The 25126-nt window shown below is 46.9% G+C and overlaps 2 protein-coding genes across 2 annotated transcripts; one reads left to right on the forward strand and one right to left on the reverse strand.

Annotated features, from left to right (window-relative positions):
* Window positions 1-329: 329 nt before the first annotated feature.
* On the forward strand, window positions 330-20706 carry LOC135310911 (lon protease homolog, mitochondrial-like). The gene is given in 19 exon segments (XM_064440036.1): window positions 330-463; window positions 465-681; window positions 4285-4373; window positions 4787-4906; window positions 7569-7797; window positions 8364-8425; window positions 8997-9126; window positions 9516-9599; window positions 11276-11379; window positions 11381-11491; window positions 13920-13935; window positions 14077-14199; window positions 14972-15088; window positions 15381-15521; window positions 15608-15773; window positions 16612-16717; window positions 16719-16818; window positions 18594-19617; window positions 20228-20706. Coding segments are annotated over 18 exon segments (2400 nt in total). The 5' UTR covers window positions 330-377; the 3' UTR covers window positions 18993-19617; window positions 20228-20706.
* Window positions 20707-21751: 1045 nt separating this feature from the next.
* On the reverse strand, window positions 21752-23882 carry LOC104046895 (large ribosomal subunit protein eL36). The gene is made up of 3 exons (XM_064440030.1): window positions 23676-23882; window positions 22441-22575; window positions 21752-21882 (listed from the first exon to the last, which is right to left on the reverse strand). Exons 1-3 carry the CDS (start codon window positions 23766-23768, stop codon window positions 21793-21795), a joined length of 318 nt encoding a protein of 105 aa, XP_064296100.1. The 5' UTR covers window positions 23769-23882; the 3' UTR covers window positions 21752-21792.
* Between the last annotated feature and the right edge of the window lie 1244 nt (window positions 23883-25126).

Consider the following 25126-nt stretch of genomic DNA (forward strand, 5'->3'; position numbering starts at 1 on the left):
GCCAAAGCCACATTCACGGGACCCCCCGAGCCCCTTCTCCAGTGGGAGTTTCTCTCATTTTTGGCTGTATGCCCCTTTCCCCACTTGTTTCACCCAGCACAGTTTGGCTTCTGTGCACCCGCTGCCCCCAGCCAGGGCGTCGTGAGACCAGGCGTTGGCCGGCCTGAGGCAACGGCGGCGGTGAGGAGGGGATCCCCCCGGACCCCCCCCCAGATGTCCCCAGCCCCGTCGTGCTCCCGGCAGGGGTCGGGGCCGGGGCGCGAACTCGCGAGCCCCGGAAGCCTCGGACGTGCGCGCCGTCACGCGCCCCTCGGCAGGGCGGGCCGCGGCGAGGCGGGGAGCGGGGCGGAAGTGTCGCAGGGGCGCGCGCTGGAAGTATGGCGGTTGCCCGCTGCTTGCGGCTGTGTGGGCGTTGGCGGCTGGCGCTGCTGGGGCTCGGCTGTCGCCGCCTCTTGGCCGCAGCGGAGCCCCGGCGGCCTGGCGGGGGGCGACGCGCTGGAGGACGGCAGCGGCGCGGGGCGGCAGCGGCAGCGGCAGCGGCGGGGCGGACGCCGGCGGGGCCGTGCCGGGCCGGTCATGAAGGCGCTGACGCCGCTGCTCGTCCCGGAGCATTTCCCCAACGTCCCTCTCATCGCCGGGACGCGCAACCCCGTCTTCCCGCGCTTCATCAAAATCATCGAGGTGAGGCGGGGAGGGGAGAGCGGGGCCGCGGGGCCGTCGTGGGGCGGGTGGTGGGGGGGCCGGGGGGCCGTCGTGGGGCGGCTTTGCCTGCCCTTGGCCGAGAGCCCCTCAAGGGGGGGCGGCAGTTTTTCGGCCGGGGTTTTCTGGTGGGCGGCGTAACCGCCCTTGACCGTGGGCGCAGGGGCATGAGCTCCTTTCCCGGCTTCTGGTAATACGGGGCGACCTTTTCTCCTCAAAGCCACGGTTTGTCTTTACAGATTTCTTTTAATTGCAGAGTACTGGGGAGGGTAGCAAGGTGTGTAACGCTGTACAGCCTCCTGCTTCTTGGTGTTTGTTTCAAACTAGGTAGCTTGGCCGTATCGGAATAGTGGTTTCTTTTGGGATAGTTACGGGCTTTGAGTTTCATAAGTATTGCATCAGTGTCAGTAATGCCGCTTCGAACAGGGAAGGTCAGTGATTCATGCAGAAACTCTTTAAGAGTTTGCTGTCTTCTCTGTGTTCTTTTTCTGAAGGTTAAGCAAATGTGTCCTTGGTTTAGTTTCATGGGCTTGTGTCAGCACCAAGAACAATATTTGTGAAAGCAGAAAACTGAGCTACAAGAAGAAAGCATGAGTTCAGTGTAGAGCAACAGTGCTATGGCGGGAGAGGGGGCTGAGAGATGGGGATGGTAATCTCAAAATTTCCGAGTGTGATCTGCACTTCTATATGTGTTTTCAAGAGCTATAAATTTAATCTTTGATACGTGACTTGAACTCACAGGCCAGAAATACTTTTTCCTATTGAAATGCAACAATTTTGGAACAAGTACTCGTATTTTTGCTCCTCACTAGTATTTACACTATCTGATTTTGGATTAAATGTAATAAGAACTGAATCAGTAGTTTCCTATTCCTGTACTGTTATTTGTCATAAAGTTATTTTACAATAGTCTTTTTTTTTTTTTGCATGTCCAAATCTAACATGTGCAACTTGTAGTGTCTTTCTAGATGTGTTGGGGGAAGGAGAAGATTATATATTATTATAATAATAGAATTGTTAAGGTTGGAAAAGACCCTTAAGATCATCGAGTCCAACCGCTAACCTATCACTACCAAGGCCGCCACTAAACCATATCCTCAAGCACCACGACCATCCTTCTTTTAAACGCCTCCAGGGATGGAGGCTCAACCACCTCCCTGGGCAGCCTGTTCCAATGTTTGACAACCCTTTCGGTGAAGAAGTTTTTCCTAATATCCAACCTAAACTTCCCCTGGCGCAGCTTGAGGCTATTTCCCCTCATCCTATCGCTTGTTACTAGGGAGAAGAGACTGACCCCTGCCTCGCTACAACCTCCTTTCAGGTAGTTGTAGAGAGCGATAAGGTCTGCCCTCAGCCTCCTCTTCTCCAGACTAAAGAACCCCAGCTCCCTCAGCCGTTCCTCATAAGACTTGTTCTCCAGACCCTTCACCAACTTCATTGCCCTTCTCTGGACACGCTCCAGCACCTTGATGTCCTTCTTGTAGTGAGGGGCCCAAAACTGAACACAGTACTCGAGGTGCGGCCTCACCAGTGCCGAGTACAGGGGCACGATCACCTCCCTGCTCCTGCTGGCCACGCTATTCCTGATACAAGCCAGGATGCCATTGGCCTTCTTGGCCGCCTGAGCACACTGCTGGCTCATGTTCAGGCGGCTGTCAACCAACACCCCCAGGTCCTTTTCCTCCAGGCAGCTCTCCAGCCACTCCTCCCCAAGCCTGTAGCGTTGCATGGGGTTGTTGTGACCCAAGTGCAGGACCCGGCACTTGGCCTTGTTGAATCTCATACCGTTGGCTCCGGCCCAACGATCCAGCCTGTCCAGGTCCCTCTGTAGGGCCTTCCTGCCCTCCAGCAGATCAACACTTCCACCCAGCTTGGTGTCACCTGCAAACTTACTGAGGGTGCACTCAATCCCCTCATCCAGATCATCAATGAAGACATTGAGCAGGACCGGCCCCAACACTGAGCCCTGGGGAACACCACTCATGACCGGCCGCCAACTGGATTTGACTCCATTCACCACCACTCTCTGGGCTTGGCCATCCAGCCAGTTTTTAACCCAGCGCAGAGTGCACTTGTCCAAGCTGTGAGCAGCCAGCTTCTCCAGGAGAATGCTGTGGGAGACAGTGTCAAAGGCCTTACTAAAGTCCAAGTAGACAACGTCCACAGCCTTCCCCTCATCCACTAAGCAGGTCACCAGTTTAGTGAGGCAGGACCTCCCTTTCATAAGCCCATGCTGGCTGAGCCCGATCCACTGGTTGTCCCGCACATGTGCTGTGTAATGGCATTCAAGATGATCTGCTCCATGACCTTTCCTGGCACCGAGGTCAGGCTGACAGGCCTGTAGTGCCCCGGATTCTCCTTCCAACCCTTCTTGTAGAGGGGTGTCACATTTGCTAGTTTCCAGTCATCTGGGACCTCCCCGGTTGACCAGGACTGCTGATAAATGATGGAGAGTGGCTTGGCAAGCTCCTCTGCCAGCTCCCTCAGTATCCTCGGGTGGATCCCATCTGGCCCCATGGACTTGTGAACATCAAGATCTTTAGGCACGCAATCATATGACAATTTTGTGTGTAAGTCATTAATTTCAATGCACAGGTTAACAGTATCATACATTAAGATATCTGTTAAATGCTCTCTCTTATCCTGCGAATTCATTGTGCTTCTGTTTAATACTTTATTTCCTGACAACATGAAGTCTCTACAGTCAATATGGAATTACTAATTTTCTTCTTTCTGTTGATGTCTGTGACACTGGCAAGCATAGTTTTACTAGACGTTGTGCAAAATGAAAATAGGTGTGCCAAGATTAGAATAGGTCAACAACAGTGGTTTTGCTCATGCTGCTCTGTCAAGGCCAAGCTGTTTGTTATCAAAAGTGTTGAGCAGTGCAGCTTATGTCCATCACTTTGAAAGAACACTCCGTGGTCGGCAACATGACTTCATGCAACAGCAAAGTTAACAAGGAGGTGTTTTCTCGGTGACTGAGGGTTCTGCCTGCTATGATAACAATTACAGTGGTGTGGGAGATCTGCCAGGGACAGATGTGTGGCATCCAGGGAGCACAGGGGAGTAAGAAAGTCAAGCAGGAAGAAATACTGGCTGGGACTCGAAGCAGGGACTTGGGTAGGCTGGTGGGTGCAGGAGAGGATTTAAACTAGGGTGGGTGGGCAGAATTCAGGCAATTGATGGGGAAGATTGGACTAGCTCCCCAGTAGGAGTGGAGAGCTGGGACATACAGGTAGGGAAGGGGAAGGGAACAGTGATAGCAACAGAAACTCTCATAAAGTGTTCAAGTGACTGAGAGGTTTCTTGCTCGTAAGACTTGTACAGATTAGGCCTAGTTTCTCCCCCTGTCTTCAAGCTTGTCTTACGTACTCAGCGACTCGTTTTAAATACTCAAATTTCAAGTTTCTCTAATATTCCCCCGCTTCCAATTTGCTGTCCCCTAATGAGGGCGAGACTAGAAAAATCCAAGATTAGACTTCATAATTCAGTCATAGGGTTTTACCATGCCTGGCCTTACACACTGAGGGTGCAAAGCCTATGGAATACCCACCTCTGACTTCATACCTATTGTTGTCCTAGGTAAAAAATAAGAAGGTGGTTGAGCTGCTGAGGAGGAAAGTTCGTTTTGCCCAGCCTTATGCTGGTGTTTTCCTTAAAAAGGATGATAAGTTAGTCGTTTCTCTTGATCTTCTTAAAAATAAGCTATTTCCATGGCTAGGCTGCATTTACACTAAAAGCTATGATCTGAAATTCCCTGCCTTGGATAGCATTACAGAAATTGTGTATAGGCTTGGGCCATCCTCTTACTGTGACAGTTTTCATTGCCACCACCAGCTCTGCGAGGAACTTGGGGCTTGCTTTAGAAAAGGCGGCTGTTATTTGGGAGGGAGATGAGCCATCCAGGTAGTTGGATGATTTGGAAAGGGGCTACGTGGTGGTAACGGTGGGGATAAAGTGAAGGGTCTTTGCTCCTGCGTCTAGTTTAAAGTTCTGCAACCAATGATTGTTTCTTTCTTTTTTTAAATCTTACCTGCTTTCTCAAGATTCTGAATATCTACTCCAATTTTTTTTTTCTCAATAGCAATAAATCTGATGTGGTGGAGGATCTGAATGAAATCTACCAGATGGGAACTTTTGTACAGATTCATGAAATGCAGGACCTTGGAGACAAGTTGCATATGATAGTCATGGGACACCGGAGGCAAGTATTGTACTTTCACTGCATCTCACCAGACTTCCTTGTAAACAGATGCCTTTATTGTTTTCACCATGTATATGGATTTTTGTACACAACTCTTGTATGGCGAGCTTTTGCTTTGTTACTACCAGGTAACCTGATAGTGCTCCGGTGCTCCAGCCCCAATATTCTGAGCGCTATTACAGATGCGACAGGTTAGCCCCCAAAAGGAAGAGCTAAGGCCAGGTTGGGTGGGTCTCTGAGCAGCATGGTGTAGTAGAAGGTGTCCCTGCCCATGGCTGGGGGGTTGGAACTAGATGGTCCTTTCCAACCCAAACCGTTCTGTGGTCATTCTCGTTTAACCGTAATGTGACGCAGGCAAGCATTCATTAAGCTGAAGTGTAGCAGTTTCTTTGACAAGTGCAGCAAGGTTTAGTAATGGTGAAGGAAATTCTCTGGAACTAATTCAAGCCAGTATTTTTTGCTTAAAAAAAATGTGGTCCAGAACTGTAATTACGTCTTGTCTGCGGAACCTTGTCCCAGAACTGAATTGAAGAAGATAAAATTATTGTTGGGAATATAGATTTAGCTATTTGTGCCAGTATTAAAAGGATATTTTTAAAAGTATTAAAAAGTATTTTGAGCTAAAATTGTGGTTTTGAAAGCATTAAATTATTTTCCAGTAGAAGGGAAAATACAAGGGCAGAAACATGGTGGGGGAGACAGATTCAGAGTGGGTTTTGCTTTGAAGCATTGCTTTTTTTCCCCTCCCACTCACTTTGCTTCAGTTGCATTTGTTCTGGACAGCAAAGAATGGGCAGTACTTCTCGAAGCTGAATTTGCATGAGTTTGCAAGTCAGCTCCTTCCCAAATGAAGTCTTAAGACGTCCTGCTGCACTATCAAAGCACAACCTCGTTTGATTAGATTTTGGAAATAGGCAGCTGTTGGTTTTGGTTTACTTGGAATAGAAATATTTCCCTATAACTTGGAAGGTGTGGGGAATTGGTCTTTATTTATTTGATTGAGACACAGAGCACTGGTCAGTCATGTCCACAGGGACCACACTGGATATCAGACCCGAGGAGCGCGCTGCATTCACAGGGAAAATATAGAAAAGGAAACTCTTATATCAGCAGCCAAAATAATGAAATGCAGTGTCCTGCAAGTATGGGTCCTCTCATTTCTAAATCCCTGCCTTAGCTCTCCCCATCCACCTTCTAGCATGCCTTCTGGGTCAGGGCAGCAGCTCCTGTAGTCAATCCAGAGATATTTATATGCTGACTGGCCAGCTGGCTGCTGCCAAACTCCTTTCCAGTTGTCCTGCGGTGGGATGATGTTCTACCCAGCAACTGAGTTCCACCACCAGCAACCCAGCAAATCCAGAAAATGTTTTTGAATCTAATTGTCTGAGACTCTATTCTATTGACAAGAGCAGTCAAAATTAGTCAAAAGTTGCTGGTGGCAGATAGTCGGAGTAGTTGAGGAGGTCTTATTTTTTGAAGGAGATTACATGGCAAATAAGATCTACACCCTGTGCATAACGGCAGTTATCCTGTGAGCTGGGAGTCTGCTACGCCACAAGGGTTTTTTGACTCTATTCCCAGCCTAGTAAGAACTTTGCCAAAAGCTGTTGCAGTTCCTGAGTGTTTGTCCAGCACTTGTATTTAGCGGGGAAACCTTTTAAGCCAGTGGAGAGGCAAGATTTTGATCCCTTTCTGGAGAACTGTAGGTCATAATCTGTTTTGAAAACGTCTGACGTGAGGTTGCCCACAGAGCAGGCAAAATTCAGAAAGGTTTAAAAGCAGTAACAGGGAAACTAATTTTTGGAAGGTGATTATGCCATGTCATCCTGCCTGTCCCTTTTTAGGGATTAATAATTAATTATTGTGGAATATATTGTGGGTTTGATCTCTTTCAAAATCGTAATCTACAAAATCTCTTTGTGTAATAGATGAAAATTTCAAATGTCTAGGTACGGAATGACTTCAAGGTCCCGTTATACACGTGGTGTGTAATATTATTACAGTAATGGAGCACATGTGGTTTAAAGCAGGGAGATTGATCGCTGAGAACCAGAAAACTGAAATAACAGAATATTATATTCAGAATTAAAGTGAAACAGTGAGCTTCCTTTTCAGAAGAGACAAGAAGAGGGTATGAATCCACATCATAGTTGTTGGTTCATGTAGCTAGAGAAACTAGCTCTGAACAGACCTATTCACAATGATGCCTTGTTAGTTGTTCTGTTCGTGTGCTGCAACTTGTCACTGAGACGTCAGACAGTCCATGATATTGAGCTTTGTGTGCATGTGTATTTTCACCACCATTATTTAGATTATTCTTCTTTCAATCGCTAAAAATCTGGTTTTGTAGTTCTGCAACTGGTCTAAGCTAACACAGTTTGATAAAGGTGCTCTCAGCTGCCCTTGGCCTTTCATTCGCACACCAATAGGCTAATTCGGTGGTCAGTTAACTTGATTATTACTGTTTTACTAAATCAAGCCTTATTTTGACAAAATTAACCAAAAGCTAAATCTTGTCAAAACGTGTACAACCAGTCACCTTTGTCAAAGTCTGGAATTTTAGTTTACTCAAAATGCAACTTAGACTTTCCTTTTCACCCTGAAGAGCTGAAATCACATATAACAGGAGAATTGATTGTAGCTGGTTTCTTTTGGCTTTCAGAATTCATATAAACAAGCAACTAGAGGTTGAACCTGAGGAGCCTGAGAACAAACAGAAAGTTAGAAGGAAACAGAAGCGCTCTAAGAAAGAGGCTGAAGAGGAGCCTGGAGCAAAGGACCAAGCTGTGGAAGTGGTACTAGATCCTGTAGCTGCTTCCTCGCAGGAAGTTCTCATGGTAGAAGTAGAGAACGTGGTTCATGAAGATTTTCAGATCACAGAAGAGGTTAAAGTGAGTGAACAGTCATGCAAGCCTGGACTTGTCCTGTAGACTTGCATCTCCATTTCTTGCTTAAAAGGAAGAGTTCTAAAATAAGGTTCAAATTTCAGACCTCAAAAACCAGTTCCTCCTTCTCATAGTCACTGCCTGAGGAGATTACATGAAAATAATGATTTTTTCATTACAACAGCTCAATTCCTTAGAACTGGTCACTTCAAAAACTTGCTGAATGAAGAGGTTGAGCTGTGCTTAAATCTCTGTATAATATTCCTTTAGCAAACTGAGTCTTTGCTCCAAGGTGACTTGAGCAGTCAACCTGATCGTATCTTTTGGCCAAGAACCGTTAAATTTTGTGCACGCAGGAAGCCAGCCTATAGCCTTTCTTGCCTTTCCTTGTCTCCCAGGAAGAATAACCGCCCCCCCCAAGTACCACTGCAGCACACCGTTGCCGAAGGGTGGCCAGGGGCTGTGTTTCTGTGCTCCCGTGCTGGAGAGGTTGGGGAATGTGATATTTGTACTGAGGCCTTGTCTGTCCTTTTCCAGTCTTTTTGTTGATTAAATCTTTGTTGTGTTCGTAGGCACTTACTGCAGAAATTGTCAAAACAATCCGGGACATCGTTGCCTTGAACCCCTTGTACAGGTATTTCCCATGCTGCCCTGCTTTGGGAACAGCGTGGTCTCAGGCTGGAGTACGCTGAGATTATCTATTCCATTTGTCCTTTTGCTGTAATGAAGAAGAGATATTTGCTGAATTGTCACGTACAACTTTGGTTTGGGATGCAAGTATTATCCATTGTTGGAAACGGGAAGCTTTGAAAACCTGATGTGAAACTTGGATACAAGGTAGGATGATAAGTCCTATGGCAGGTGATCTGGGTCGAAGTGAAGCTCGCTGCAGTAAGTGTTGTGGTCTGATTCATGTAATATGAGCATTGTAAGAATGTTGGCATACTGGCACACAAAAATTTTATGTAACTGTTAAGAGAGCATTTCAAATATTTGGTTTTATTTATTAGCGATCGTTTATCAAGTGATTTATGTGCTTGTTACTGAGTATTGGCTTAGTCAAATTTTAAAAAAATAGTTATTTTTGCTATGAAACTGAGCTGTGTTTCATTTCTTTACTCTGTCATAAAAAGTAAATAACTCTATAAGGAGTTACGAATGTAAAAGTTTACTGATCGTTTTGGGTTTTATTACCATTTTTTCAGGGAGTCTGTACTTCAGATGATGCAGGCTGGACAACATGTGGTAGATAACCCTATCTATCTGAGTGACATGGGTACAGCACTAACAGGGGCAGAGTCACAAGAACTTCAAGACATCTTGGAAGAAACCAGTGTAAGATGAAGCTTTTTAACTAAAGTTATGCTAACTGAATCAAAAGTATGTCTGTTATCTGTCATAGTTTCGTTACCAGCCTCAGTAGAGAGAGGACTTCAGTACTATGTTTGATGGTAGGTTAATATCAGTGACTAGGTTCTTGTTGAAGGATACAGTAAGTTGTTAATAACTTGCCTAAGGGAAAGGCTGAATGCTCTGAATCTTTGGTAGCAAATAATTATTTAGTGCATTGGTTGCATGCTGTAGAATTGCTATGTGGTTTGTCTTTTTACATCTCCAGGTGCTGGGGAGTTCTCCCAGACAACCTGTTGGGAACTTTTTATTCTCCCTTTCTCCCAGGGAGTTGCCAAGTGTCTGAAAACTCATTTTGTGTCTATTGTTTCCAGATTCCCAAACGGCTTTACAAAGCCTTTTCCCTTCTAAAGAAGGAATATGAGCTGAGCAAACTTCAGCAGCATCTTGGAAGGGAGGTAAGTTTTTCAAGTAACACATACCTTGTGTGTATTTGTATCATGTCCACCACTGTGATGCTTAGCACGTCCAGTGAAGAATTTTAAAGCAAGACAACAGTACACACTCTAAGAGGAAGTTGTTTTAGAGTTAAGATCTGCTAGTTTTCTTCCATTAGAAATTAGATTTTTCGTGCGTGTTGTAAAAGTAACAAGATGTGAGGCCACGGCATCTGCTGTTAAACTGCGTCCAAGTTGTAATTTCATGCCAATCCTAGAGGACTGCAGTTTTCCAAGCATCTGTGTGAAAATATATATTATGAAAATAATATTATGTATAGCACATAATAGTGTAAATAGCACAATGCTATTTTAAAAGACCCTCTGCTAACCACTGTGAACTGACTTGTAGGTTTTAATCAGAAAACAATAACTGCATCAAAATGGTAAGTAAGTATATGAAGTACAGAGACTTGTGTATACAGAGCCAAAAGTTCCTGGGTTTATTAACTCCCAATAATTGGGGCTTTAAAAATTCATGTTAAGTGCAAAATGCTTTTGGACCGGGGTAGGGATTGTTGGAGGCTTCTTAAGCAAATTGGACACATGCAGTCTGTGGGACCAGATGGGATGCATCCAAGGATGCTGAGAGGGCTTATCAGTGTCATTGTTTTGTTGTCTCAATCATCTTTAAAACACTGTGGTGATTGGGGAGGTTCCTGGTAAGTGGGGAAAAAGGTAAATGCCATATACATCTTCAAGAAAGAGAATCGGGGAGACTACAGACATGTTAGCCTGCCCTCAGTCCCTGGGAGGATTATGGGGAAAATCCTTCTGGAAGCTCTGTACAGGCAAATGAAGGAGGACATGGTTTGGAAGGGCCAGAGGGATTTTCCAAGAGCAAACTGTGCCTCATGAACCTGATTGCCTTCTCCGATAAGAAGGCCTAGAGCGCAAAGGGAGAACAGTGACTGTTGTATACCTTGACATTAGCAAGGCCTTTGTTGTGGGCAGCCATGGTATTCTTATGACCAAACTGGGATGTTACAGACTGGAAGGATGTAGTACAAGGTGGGTGAAAAAACTGGCTAGACTACTGGGCAGGAAGGGTTGTGATCAACACTATAAAGGCTAACTGGAGCTACCTACTAGTGGTGTCTCTCAGGGAGTCAGTAAGAACCTACTCAAGTTCAGCAAAGAAATTCAGAGTCCCACACCTGGGCTGGAGTAACCCTGTGCAACAGGACAGGCTGGCTGCCAACTGGATGGAAAATATCTTTGCAGAAAAGGACTTTGAGGCCCCCACGTACCAGGTAGCTGACCATGAATTAGCAGTCTGGCCTTGTGGCAAGGAAGGCCAGCTGCGTACTGGGCTCTGTTTGCAGTTGTGTAGACAGCAGATCGAGAGAAGTGGTTATTCCCTTCTATTTGGCACTAGAGAAATCACATCTGGCTTAGTCTGCCAATCTTTTGGTCTCCCCAGCATAAACAAAACATTGAAGTACTGAATCATGGCCAGTGGAGGCAGCTGGACGGTGTCATAGAGTCATTTTTTATATTGGAACATGCTGCAAATGACTTCAGAGTAGTATTTTCAGTTGCTGAGAAGGTCATAACTGAGAAGTATTTGGAAGCATTTGATGTTTGATGGGTTGTGCCAGGAACAGAATAGTTACTGTCTTCATTGCTGTATCTAGGTTGAGGAGAAGATTAAGCAAACACACCGCAAATACCTTCTCCAAGAGCAATTGAAGATCATTAAGAAAGAGCTAGGTCTGGAAAAAGAGGACAAGGATGCTATAGAAATTTCGTGAGCGACTGAAGGAGCTGGTAGTGCCAAAACACATCATGGATGTGATTGACGAAGAGTTGAACAAGCTGGGCTTGCTGGATAATCACTCCTCAGAATTCAAGTGAGTGTATGGCTTTGTCCTCTGCTGTCAGGGTTAGTTGGGAGAATGAGGGAAATCAATACAATTCTGTGAAGCTTTTACCTTAAGAGCTTCTTTTCTCTTTTTGTCATAGTTGTTTTCCCTAATGTAGCATGTGATCACGTCCTAGCTATTTCTAGGATTGTTCTCCAAATCTCCTGTTTTACTGTATTTGCCTCTCTTGATCATTTTAGGTCTTTTCTTGCAGCCTAATGCTGTGGATACGAACTGTGTGGTTCCTTACCCTTCGTGAAATGTGCAGTGATTCCTTCAACCCTTAATTTTGGCTCTTCTCTCTTGTACTTAGGTGTTTTCATTAGATGTGAGAGAAGCGAAGCTAGTTGCTAACACATGACGCTGGCTAAGCTACCTGAGGTGGTCCCTGAAGCGTTGGGGCAGGGTTGAAATTGCAGAGGAGTGAATAGCTTATACCACGTAATCCGTGACATGGATTGTCAGAAACTGAGCTTGCTTCAAACATTTCTTGTCTGCTGAGGCAATATGCGCTAGAAAATACAGTGGTCAGTGGACTCGTCAGCACTTTAACGTCCTGGATCTTTGCTTCCAAAACAAAATATCTTTTATGGAGTAAAAGACTGTGTTTGAGGGCAGACGTGTCATTTGGATGAGAAATATCTTGATAATCATATGCTGGGAGGAGGGAGGAAGCTAGGGAAGACGCACTGGGCTTCACAGCCAGCATAGTGCCTTTCCCTTTCCCATGCCCCACACCACTGCCCAGAACACTATCCTGGGTCTTGAACAAGTCCTGTGGCGACATGGCACCCCAGAGAGAATTGAGTCAGACAAGGGGACTCATTTCCGAAATAACCTCATAGACAGCTGGGCCAAAGAGCATGGCATTGAGTGGGTGTATCACATCCCCTATCACGCACCAGCCTCTGGGAAAATTGAATGGTACAATGGACTGTTAAAAACTACACTGAGAGCAATGGGGGGTGGGACATTCAAGCACTGGGATACACATTTAGCAAAAGCCACCTGGTTAGTCAACACGAGGGGATCTGCCAACCGAGCTGGCCCTGCCCAGTCAGAAATCCTACATACTGTGGAAGGGGATAGAGTCCCTGTAGTGCATGTAAAAATATGCTGGGCAAAACAGTCTGGGTTCTTCCTGCCTCCGGCAAAGGCAAACCCATTTGTGGGATTGCTTTTGCTCGAGGACCTGGGTGCACTTGGTGGGTGATGCAGGAGGATGGAGAATCCGATGTGTGCCTCAAGGGGATTTGATTTTGGGTGAAAACAGTCAATGAACTGAATGGCACAATGTGAACTACTATATAATATTGTGTGTCTCCTCTGTGTTGTATCAATGATATCAGAGTACAAGCCTCCCAATCCATTGAAGATAAAGTGTGAAACAAGGAAAGTGCAGCAGTGATGGAACGATGACTGACTTGGTATGCAGCAACCCAGTGCCACGCACACACACCATCTCTCCCACCCTGAAAGACTGATACGGCAGATGGAGCCCAGAGTCATGGACTGGGTGAACTCAATGGACATTTTAATGGACATTTTACAGAGAAGGTCCATAGACTAAGGGAATGATGTCTGTGTATTATGTTAAAGGATGGGAAGGGGAGGGGTGGTGGTTGGTAAGGTTGTATTGGATGGTATGGGACCTGGGCATGGTGTAAATGGTATGGAATAAGGGGCGGAGAATGTGCTGGTTTTGCCTGAGAAGGGGTTAATTCTCTTCACTGTAGTGCCCGTGGTGGTCAGGGACCTTTCCAGCTTCCCATGCTCTGCCACATGGGCAGGGGGCTGGGAGGGGCAGGGCCACAGCCAGGGCAGCTGACCCCAACTGGCCAATGGGATGTTCATTCCATACCATGTGACACCATGACCAGTATATTAACAGGGGCAGTTGTGGCTCGGGGACTGGCGGCATTGGGTCAGCAGGCTTTGAGCAGCTGCGTCACTTGCTATTTGTTTTGGTGGTTCATTCCCCTTCCCCCTCTCCCAGCCCTGGGTTTCATGCCTCTCCTTGTTTTCCTTTCCATTGCATTTCTGTTGTTGTTGGGTTTTTTTATTTTAATTATTAAACTGTTCTTATCTCAACCCACAAGCGTTACCCTTCTGATTCTCTCCCCTGTCCCACTGGTGGGGGAGTGAGCGAGCAGCTGTGTGGGGCTGAGTTGCTGGCTAAACCGCAACACTTACATGTTAGGGGAATGGTATAAGTTAGCACCCTGTAGTCCTTCCACTGTGTGATAGGTATTCTTGTCTGTGACTATAGCTTAGCTTAGCTTAACAAGTAGTAGCCCTCTAATCCATGATAACTCACTTGTTTTGGTTGCATGCACTTTCCCTAACACTTTGTGGTGCTTCCCTATAACACTGCTCAAGGCCTATGTCTTGTTGGGTGTGTCACATGGTCACGTAGGATAGTGGGCGTTTGGGTGAATGCGCAAAAAACAGATAGACTGGCTGTTTATGAACAAACACATGAGGATTTTCAAATGGATCCTTTAAAGAACCTTTGCATGAGAATTTATTGTGGTGAGAAACTTCTTCAACCTTTTAAATTTTTTCTCCCATAGGTGGATAAAATAGGAAGAGGATATCAAGGGGATCCATCCTCCGCCTTTCTAGAGCTGTTGGACCCAGAACAGAATGCTAACTTCTTGGATTATTACCTTGATGTTCCTGTGGACTTATCAAAGGTATTTCTCTATTCTGCAGAGGTTGTAGAGCTGGAATGTATGAATGTGTATCAGTACAGAGATTTCCCATCTGTGAAAAGATGCTGACATTTTAGTCAGTTGGAAAGACTGATGGGATTGAGACACGGGTGGTGTAGGGGTGTCTCTGCGGGAGTTGGCTTTAACCAAAGTGTCTGTACATAGTTAAGAGAACCTGATTACCAGCGTACATCCTATAGCCCTAACTCCCTGTAGAGCCAGGGACACAAAGGTGCCGTGGTCTCAGCTAGAAAAGGCAGGAGTTTTTCTTCTACGTAATGATTGGCAGAGTGTTGTCAGGTAAGGTGGCCTCATGCTGCTGTCAGGCTTTTGAAATTGGTTGTCTTTGCACACTGTTGCACTTCTTGTGCAGCTTACATTAATTGCAGAATTGTTGCATTAGAAATATATATACATAATTTGGTCAGTTCTGTGCTAGCTTCATAGAAGGTAGAAATAACTTAGAAATGAGATCTAGATCTACCCAGGCAAATAGTTTCCTAGTCCACATTGGACCATTCCAATTTCCCAGCTTGTGCTGTGTGCATTTCTAAACATTTATTTTGGGGGTAGGGAACATCCCACTATGTAGTTCTAAAATCCAAACCTTTTCCTGTAATAAAAACTAGTTTTGACAGAGAAGATGATCTTGCTCCAGCCCTTCAGACAGAGAAACACAGAACCAAGGAACTATTGCTCAGAGTAAAGCAGCAGGTTAATGAAAATGCTTAATAGGATCTTGTGATATTTCTAGGTACTTTTTATTTGTACTGCCAATGTAACGGAAACCATTCCAGAGCCACTGCGGGATAGAATGGAACTGATCAACGTATCGGGATATGTAATAGAAGAGAAACTTGCAATTGCAGAGGTAAGAGAAACCACCGATGTGCTCTGAATTACATCTGATAAAATGGGTTTGGCAGATTCAGGCTTACGTATTTACGTCCAACTATGTGCCAAAAAAAAAAATTAGGCACGTGGCATTTTGGACAGAGTTCCTCTGATCTGAAACACCCAGTTAAAGTAACTCCAGTGTTCTGTAGGCTGTGGACTCCAGCAAATGGCACTAAGCCAAGAGCAGAATGAAGCTGAGTGAACTGGAATCACCAGGCTTTTGTCACGAGTACTGACAGAAGGATGTGGGGGATGCTTTCTTTCAGAGGTACTTGGTCCCTCAAGTATGAGTTCTGTGTGGCTTGGATGAAAACAAAGCCCAAATCACATCGGATGTCCTGACTGTTCTCATCAAGCAGTACTGCAGAGAGAGTGGGGTGAGGAATTTGCAGAAACAAGTAGAAAAGGTGAGGGAGAGTTGTGTGTAGTGGCGACTGCTGTGCCTCAGCCATCTCCAGCTTTTTCTACAGAAACAATTTACTGTCTCACTCAGGTATTCAGGAAATCTGCCTATAAAATTGTGAGTGAAGAAGCAGAGATGGTCCAAGTAACACCTGAAAACCTGCAGGACTTTGTAGGAAAGCCCATCTTCACTGTGGATTGCATGTATGAAACCACTCCTCCAGGAGTGGTGATGGGTCTGGCCTGGATCGCTATGGGTGAGACAAAGTGACTTTTAGGTTAATGTCTGCATTTCCGTATAATTTTCAGAAATTGAATGTGATAGTCAAACTGAGTTTTCCCTACTGAGTGCAGTGAAGTTCTCCTACTGGCACCAGTAAAATTAATTTCTGTGGCCTTTTAGACCCTGGCTACTTCCCTGAAGGGACCCTTTCTTATTCCCTTAGTCAGGCTCATTCAAGGCCAGCATGTTTTCTCTTTATGTTCCATATCCCATATGAACCACATACATTAGGAACAGCAATGACTAAAAGCATCAGCATTTTTGGGGAGGACGAGACCTTGTCTGCTTCCTTAAAAGCAGGAGGTGCCAGTCTGACTTGGGGCACAGCTGAGGCATGCTGTATCTCTTCAGCGGTGTCACAACACTGACCTCGCTTTCAATGTCAATACAGTTATTCTAGCACTTAATTAAGAGGGAAATGATCAGTATCATGGAGAAGGTAAATAGATGTCTGACACTGGAAAGCTGAACTGGCTAGAAGTGTGTTATGGTATGAGCTCATCTTACTTTTTGGCTACGAAGAGCCTGAAACCATTATAAGAACTGGTGTGGGTTGCATTGTATTGGAGCATGAAGTCCAAAGAATCAATGAATGGAGACTGTCAGTGCAGTGCTGTTGAGATTTCTAGGTAGCCAGAAGGATTCTTGCAGGGATTCAGAGTGCAGGTTTCAACTGCTCTTTACCCAAGAGCTAGTGTCTCACCAGAGAGCCCCAGTTTCAAATTCCTGACATTGCTTCTGCATCACCAAAACAATCTGTTTCGATTTTCCTTTAACTTTCCTTGGGATGTTGTTTTTCTTTTCTTTCCTAGGAGGTTCCACTCTCTTTGTTGAAACATCCCTGAGGCGACCCAAAGACAAAGAGAACAAGGACGGGTCCCTTGAAGTAACAGGGCAACTGGGAGATGTAATGAAAGAGTGCCAAAATAGCTTACACATTTGCAAGAGCCTTTCTGATGCAGGAGGACCCCAACAATGACTTTTTCATGTCTTCCCATATCCACTTGCACGTGCCAGAGGTAAACTGATACAGAATTCACAGGGCATGCGTAGGAGCTAGGCTGGTTTGCCCCCCTAGACGTGAAGCTGGAAAGCACTTTATTTGTCCGTCTGTTGTGCAGAATGCCCTCTCTTAGCAGTAGAACCTAGAAAAGAAGACATTTTCCTCAGGATCCTGTGAAAGCATTCTTATGAGCTATGTTTCCATTCCATTATGCAGCAAGCATGTGGTGAGAAGAGAGGGGCTTGGACAGTGCTGTAAGGAATCCTAGAGTTCTGTTGTAGCTGTTGGCCCTGTTGTGCAGGTCAGGAAACCATGGCATAGAGAGAAGTGATTTGGATAAAAGCTTGTATGCAGCTACAAGGAAGCCAAAGCTTAGGTCTGTCTGTTACTAGGTGTGCTGGTTTTGGCTGAGAAGGGGTTAATTCTCCTCACTGTGGGGGTCGGCTACCTTTCCAGCTTCCTGCGCTCTGCCGCGTGGCGGGGGGGCTGGGAGGGGCAGGGCCGTGGTGGGGGCGGCTGACCCCGACTGGCCAATGGCAGGTTCATTCCATACCATGTGACACCATGAGCAATATATTGAGGGGGGGCAGTTGTGGTTCGGGAGCAGCGCGGCATCGGGTCGGCGAGTGGCTGTGTCGCGTGCAGTTTGTTTCGGCGGTTCGTTCCCCCTCCCCCGGGGCTTTGCGCCTCTCATTGTTCTCCTTTACATTGCATTTCTGTTGTTGTTTCTTCTAATTTTAATTATTAAACTGTTCTTATCCCAACCCACGAGTGTTACCCTTCTGATTCTTTCCCCCATCTACTGGTGGGGGAGTGAGCGAGCGACTGTGTGGGGTTGAGCTGCCGGCTAAACCACGACACTAGGCCTTCATAAAGGCTTCAGGTCATTTACAGGTAATGGAAACTACTACTCTTGGTCTCTGTGCCATGGTTCCTAGTCTGTGTAATGGCAGTGAATGCATGTTTCCAGTGTTTGGGACTGAAACTAAATGCACACAGTGCTCAGAGGGGCTCACACAGCCTGTAACAGGCTTTGGGCAGGTGCTTTACTGAAGACAAAGTTTGTACTATGACTGTGCCCAAGCTGTGCTTCTGAACTATTGCATGCTTTAACCTAGTCCCCAGTCTCCTTGGTGCAGCTTGCTCTGTGTCTGTGGAGGTACTTGGTTGTTGTCTGTGGGTTGGTTTCCTGGAGGATCAGAAAACAGGAGGCATTACCTCTGCCTCTACTCCCCTGCAAACGTTCACTTCTGCTGCTCTTACTTCAAAGATCTGTTTGATCTCAGATAAATCTAGGCTATCACTAGTTTAGGCCTGGATTTTATTGGGCTTTCTAAATTGAATGGTCTTTTCTGCCTTGAATGATTTTTATTATTGTCCTCCACCATTTTGTGACCCTTGATGCTCTCTTCCCTTGTGATGCTGACCTCTGTTACTTGTTTCCATGGTCAGCTTAGGGCAACTAAAAGCTTCAAAGCATTTGTGCTCTGTTTATTTTGCTCATGTTGCTTGTTCAAAGTCCAGAGCCTGATGAGTATTGTGGTGGCATCAGGCCAGAAACCAAATTGTAGATTCATGGATTACTCCTCATGAATAAGATGAGGACTCACATCATTGTTAATCGGCCGACTCAAATAGCAGGATTCTATCAGTGACGCTTCCACAAAAACCTTTGTGAGACACCCTGAAATTTGGGCCACATTAAAACAGCAATGACAAAGGTATTGTCTGGCTTTGCTACTCTTTGAGCGAGCTAAAGGCAGGGGGTTGTGCTTTTTTCTTTTTAAACAGGGAGCAACACCAAAGGACGGACCAAGTGCGGTGTGTACGATAGTAACAGCTTTGCTATCACTGGCCATGAATTGCCCAGTGAGGCAGAACGTGGCCATGACTGGAGAGGTGTCGTTAACTGGAAAAATTCTTCCTGTCGGTGGAATCAAGAAGACTATTGCAGTAAGAGCGCTTAGCTTGCCTCTGTGCCCCATCTGTGGGAGAGAGCCCTGGCTTCGGCTCAGCGGTGACTGGGACACCCAGGGTGATGGCTCCTGTAGCGGGAGAGGCAGTGATTCAATGCACACTGTGCAGGAGCCTGCTGGAGGAGCATGGGGACCTTGCCTGTGTCTGGCTGTGAGGATGGAGATGGGACCCCAGGCTTTGTGCCAGGGCACCTGTGGTGATCTAGGTATTTGACTGGTAGAATAAAGGGTGGAAGGGATCATCTGGCTGTTAAAGCTGTCTTCTCTAACAGACCAGTATGGTCCAATAATCTGTGCTGGGTTGAGGTGTCTGTTTAAAGAGGGCATCCCGTGTAGATCTGACGTATCCATAAGGTGTCATCCTTAACATTAAGACACTGTTCCCTAGTTCCAGCTCAAATTTGTCTGACTTAAAATTCCATACAGATATCCCTATGTTTTTCTGATTTAGATGGAAGGAACTTTGTCTTGCATTTTCCCCTGCAAAGTTTTTGTACATCATAATTGAGTTACTTTATCCTTTTTGTTGTTGTTTTGGTTTGATTTTTTGTTTAGTAGCTATATAGACTGAGTTCTCTGAAGCACTCTTGTGAGCCCTGGATTTATAGTGGTGCTTGCTTTTTTGGTTTCAGCCCTTTGCAGTCTTCAGAATTCTTTTCCAGGCATTGAATCTGTCTGTATTTCTCATCTGCACAGCTCCTGCCTACATCAGCCTTGCGTCACATACTCTTTCGGTAGCCTGTTGAGCTGGGGCTTCACGTCAGTGTTGTGTCCCCAAATCTGTTTGGGCTACAGCCTTGGGCAATGTGATTCCTTTTCCTTCTGTGGCTTTAGAATAGGTGAGTTTGCATTTTGTTTTGTGGTGGGCATCACAGAAGGACTAGCACGTGTGGCCATGCAGGGGTAAGTGCAGGGTCACCCATACAGTGAGTGGGTACAAACCTGCCGCTTGCCGAGCAGGCTCCACATCCTGTGCTCCTTCTGATGCGGATGTCCGTATCATGAGGTTCTGTGGAACAGTGCTATGGGTCATGCCTGCTGAGGGGGTGGGTTGGTCCAATAAGCTGTTCCTAATTCTTCCTTTGATTCTAGGGTTTATCCTCACCCAAGTTGGATCAGACTTTAGAACTCTGTAAAATAGTATGAATTGGTCTAAACAATCCCCCAAGGTGCTGACAGTCCTATTAGAACACCTCCCACGTGGGCTGTCCCCGCAGCTGAGTGTGGGACTGGAGAAGGTGTGTTTTGGGGGCCTGGGGAGCCCCAGAGCATGATCCATCCTTAGCGACTTCTCCTGTAAGTAATGCCCTTGCTGCTCACCAAAGACCAGAGTGAAGCCAGACACACTCTTAAGTAACTGTTCTTGTTTTCTAAAACGGGAGAGCATGTTTCTAGTAGATTGATGGATTTCTAGGACTCACAGGCTGCATAACTTTATTTCCCCCATAGGCAAAGAGGGCCGGTGTTACCTGTATCATTCTGCCATCGGAGAATAAAAAGGATTATTACAACCTTGCTGGATTCATTACAGAAGGCCTAGAAGTGCATTTTGTTGAGCACTACAGAGAGGTATTTGATACAGCATATTCAAAGCTGGATTCCACTGGAAGATGACGTTAAACAACCCAAGGGCTGGAAGGTGGAAGGTCTGTCCCTTAATGCTTGGCCCCCCACCCAGAAATGGGGTGACCCGGGTGCCATCCTGAAGCAGAACATAGAGCTATTGCTGCTGCGCAGCTGTTAAAATGAATTATGGCTTTGGTAGAAAAAAGTATGTGTCACTCTTAATATTGAATTGTGATCCATGTTAAGTGTTTCCAATAAAATAGGCAAAATTTTGCCTGAGGAATTGTGCATGTTAACAGCTGCCAGTAGCAGAGCTAGTCTAGTCTATTCTAATTAAAGATTTTTCTGTTATTTCACTGTAATTCTAAGCATCTGCTTATGGAAACATTAGCTGTACAACCTGACCTGGGGCTGTGATTCACACATAGTGTTCCTGATGGACTGGGAGCTGAGTAGCTCTTGGAAACCTCTCTGTCTCAGCCTATAAGCCTGTGCCAGGCTGGAGGGGAAGCTCTGGAAGCCTTCTAGGACATAGCAGCAGAGCTGGTCCATTCAGCTGCAGGGGAACATGGTTCTCCTCCAGATTAAATCACAGGTCAATACCATCAGAAACAACTCCAAGCTTGAAGAGAGCAAACCTGGGCAAAAGAGCAGCATGCTCAGTCTCAGCAGCTCATACCACACTCCTCCATAGACTGGCTTTGCTGCTGCAGCACTACAGTGGTCACTGAGTGAGAAAAGGAACTAAATGTTGTAGCATGACTCTTGTAGGTCACTAAACACAGGCTTGGGCAAGAGAACTTGAGTACTTCACCTTACAGCAAATGCTAGAAAAACTGAATTGCGCTAGAGGAGGAGTTAACTGAAGCCTAGTTGAAATGTGTTTCTTTGCGCAGGACAAACAGCACTCATCCTGGCTCACTCCATGGCAGCCCTTAGTGGAGAATAAGGAATGATCCTGCTGAAATTCAGGGAGCCCTCACTGACTGCAGTTCTCCCTCCTGCTTTAACACACTGCAGAAAGCAGTGGAGGGTACAAGGGGAAACACACGAGTAAGAAAACCTGCACAAGGTTCAAGGTTGAAGTGCCAAAGTTTTTATTCAACAGCAATTTTTGCCCACTGACTTCTCCCCTGGAGAGGCTGGGAGGTGGAAGGTATTGCAGCTGTCACAGGCTTAGAGGCTTCCACATCCTGAGAAGGGCTTACTCCGCAAGGCCTGGAGAAGTCCCCTGCTAGAATGTAGCACAGGCCAGTACCAGCACCACTAGCTGCAGGTAAAATAAAACAGCAATACAGGTTCTGGGTGACTGCAGCTCAGGGCATCGTCAGCCAGTCCCTCAGCACCCCCGGGAGCACCCATTCCTACCCACCGAGGCAGACATATCATCAACAGTCACTACGCTGGTTTTGTGTGAAAGAACTTTATTGAGCTACAGGCTGTACAACTTAATCCTTCTTCGCAGCAGCTTTCCTCATGGCTGCCAGGACATTACTGAGCTCTTCCCGCTTTCGCTTGGCTCGAATGTGAGTGCCAACCTGCAGGGGAGAGAGCAGTGCAGTCAGCATTCATCCCCGGAGAGGGCAGGTAGAACTTCTTGGCCGTTTCAGGCATTTGCTGTAGATGCTTTACTCAAAAAGCAAGCAGAAGTCCTGGTAAACGTGGACTCAAATCCCCCCCACCTCAAATAGTCAGCCAGGAACCTCTTGCTATCGCATCTCAGTAGTCCTTCTACTGGAATTACTTGAGGCAAGGTAGGAGCTGCTTTCAGCTCCCATGGCTGCCCTCAGTGAGCCCCGTTTCAAGTCGCCTGGTTAATGGCACCCTCCCCTTCCCTGCACCAGATTTTCAAAAATAGCACAGTGATCCTGGATTAGTGCAGCTAAGGGCCTTTTGGGCAAAGTACCCTCACATGCATTTCCTGCTCTTCCCACCCAACCCAAGGAGCGTTCCCTCCACACCCTCAGATTAGACCTGTAATTTCCCAAACAGCTGAGAAATAAGTAATTCAAACACAAAGTATCCCAAGGGAAGGGCAGAAAACAGTTAACTAGAGCAGTTTCTGCCATCCTCATCAAGTTGTCAGATTGACCCACCCGTTTCTTTATGAACTTCAGAGCACGTTTGTCTTTGGAAACCTTCAGCAATTCCATGGCACGTCTCTCATAGGGTGCAAAGCCACAGACTTCCCTGATCATGTCTCGCACAAACTTGGTGTGTTTGGTCAGGTGCTAGAGGAAGGGAGGGAAAAAAAATACATGGATCACAACGAACGTAAGCACTAACGTGCCCAGGCTGAGCTGCGAAGGGCCATGGCAAACTCTGGGCTAAGGCCCCAAACCAGCTTAGGCTGTTGGCACCTCTCAAGGACGTGCGATCCCCTGGCAGGCGGTGGGCAGCACGGCGATGCCCGTGAGATGCACTAGCCTTTTTGTTTTACCCACAGCACTGGGTGGTTTGCACGCACCAGCATTTTTAGAAAAAGTGGGACCATTAAGTGTCCAGGCTATGTATTACTACACAACTCAAACACCACAGTTAAACACAACATTTAATCAAAGTGGGATAAAAGATGCAAACTAAATTAATCTCTTGCATTAACACGTGCATTCATTGAACCCGGATAATTCCCAATATTTGCCATTACTGGGCACTTTTACAGGGTACGCCGCTTGTTGCTACCAAGAGCAGCAGGCTGGGAGGGCCTTCAGAAGTCATCCAGCCAATTTGATTTAAGCTGTGGTTGAGACGGGATCTGTCTTATTCTTCCACTACAGATGGCTCCACCACCCGTTCTCCTTTAACCAGTTCTTTCACTCCACAGCCACCTTCGCAGATTTAAGACCTTCCGTAATTTAAGCCCCAGCTCCATGTGTAACATCACCAGCTTTCTCAACCCTCAAAACGCTGGGCTTTCCTGCAGGTTTTCTGCCGGTCCCAGTCATAGAATCATAGAATCTGTCACTGCAGCCCAGAGCCTGACAGCGCTCCACACCCAACGGGGGGGACCCGCAAAGCGCGTCCTTCTGCAGCGCCCACCCCGCACCGAGCCACTCCACGCCTCCACTTCAGCCTTGGGCTTAGGCGGGAAAGCAGCGGCCGTCTGCAGACGCCCAGCGCTCTCCCCGGCTCCGCCGTGGCCGCGCCATCCTGGGGCGGTGCACGGGGTCGAACCCTTCCCGCGGGACGCGGATGGCTGCGGCGGCGGCGCCCGGGGCCGCGCCGGACACACGACACGGCCGCGAAAGGAGGTGCGCGGCTCCGGAGAGGCAGGGCCTGCCCGAACCTCCAGAGAGGGGCCCGGCCCGGCCCTCACTCGCCCCGTACTTACCCCGCGGCGGCGACACTGCCTCGGCTTGGACACGTTCTTCGTCACCTTGTAGCCCTTGTTGAGGCCCACGGCCATGGGGTAGCGGATCGCCATGGCTGCAGAGAGAAAGCGCTCAGCCCCGCCGCGGATGAAGTCTGATGGAGCCCAGGGCCCAGCTCTCACCTGCCGCTCCCCTGATGGCGCCGCACCGGAAAGAAGGGGCGCGCGCGGAGCGCCGGGACGGCACCTCTTCCGGCCCGCCCAGGCCGGGCCGCGGCCGTGGCCGCGCTGCCTCTCATGGGGGCCGCGGGGCGTGGGGCCTACGTGCGGCGAGCCACTGATGACACGCTCAGCGGAGACATGGCTGATTTACTTCAGGGTTGCGCAAGCCTGGGCGCTCGGCGGCTTTGCGGACATCCAGCACACCGAAGCTTATCGTATGGATACAATAAGTCCATATGCATTCTACCGATCTAATACATATTCATTCTAATCTACATAAGTTATATAATGACACTGCGTCATTCTTGGCTTCGCTTCAGATCCTTCCACATCCTCATTCCTCTCTTCAGGGGTCTTCGGTGATCTTGACAGATGAAGTATCCTGACCCTTGTTACATAAAAATTGCTAAAAGCTATTTTCTCTTAGCAACTCTCACTCATTTTTCTTCTAAAAAGGAATGGTTGTCATTAATTAAATGACTGAGCTGAGGGCCATAGCCTTAGATTAACAATGCTTAATCAAAAAGGAAGGAGTCTAGATTGGTGCTAACTAATCACATATGATACAACTTAGAGTTACGCTGACTAAACATATGCAACACTCCTTAGATTCAAGGGGAGCTTGTTCTCTTACATCACTGGCACCGGGGGGTCACTGGCACTGGTTTAGTGTCCAATGGGGTGGATCAGGCCAAAGCTGCTCTTAGAATCACAGAATCACAGAATGGCCTAGAATCATAGAATCGTTAAGGTTAGAAAAAACCCTTAAGATCATCGAGTCCAACCACTAACCTATCACTGCCAAGTCCACCACTAAACCATATCCTCAAGCACCACGTCTACCCTTCTTTTAAATGCCTCCAGGGATGGAGGCTCAACCACCTCCCTGGGCAGCCTGTTCCAATGTTTGACAACCCTTTCGGTGAAGAAGTTTTTCCTAATATCCAACCTAAACTTCCCCTTCCTCCTAAGTCAAGGCGGTAAGCTCTCCTTTTTTTCTTGAGTTCCAGCCAAAGCTCACTATTCAGCCAAGCCAGTCTTCTCCCCCGCCTGCTCAACTTATGGTACATGGGGACGGCCTGCTCCTGCACCTTTGAGACTTCCTGGACTCCTTTGCCCTTCAGGACTGCCTCCCAAGGGATTCTGTTAACCAGTCGCCTTAACAATCCAAAGTCTGCCCTTCTGAAGTTCAGGGTAGCAGTTTTGCTGACCCTCTTCCTTACTTCTCCAAGAATCGAGAACTGTATCAT

The sequence above is a fragment of the Phalacrocorax carbo genome, assembly GCF_963921805.1.
Source record: "Phalacrocorax carbo chromosome W unlocalized genomic scaffold, bPhaCar2.1 SUPER_W_unloc_8, whole genome shotgun sequence".
NCBI classification, from domain to species: domain Eukaryota; kingdom Metazoa; phylum Chordata; class Aves; order Suliformes; family Phalacrocoracidae; genus Phalacrocorax; species Phalacrocorax carbo.

What these genes read in the sequence shown, in the direction of transcription:
- LOC104046895 (XM_064440030.1), bottom strand. Translation starts at nt 23,768, where the DNA reads ATGGCGATCCGCTACCCCATGGCCGTGGGCCTCAACAAGGGCTACAAG. An exon ending in GGCAGTGTCGCCGCCGCGGG is followed by an intron (nt 22,576 to 23,675) that starts GTAAGTACGGGG and finishes CCCTTCCTCTAG; the next exon opens with CACCTGACCAAACACACCAA. An exon ending in TGAAGTTCATAAAGAAACGG is followed by an intron (nt 21,883 to 22,440) that starts GTGGGTCAATCT and finishes TCTCCCCTGCAG; the next exon opens with GTTGGCACTCACATTCGAGC.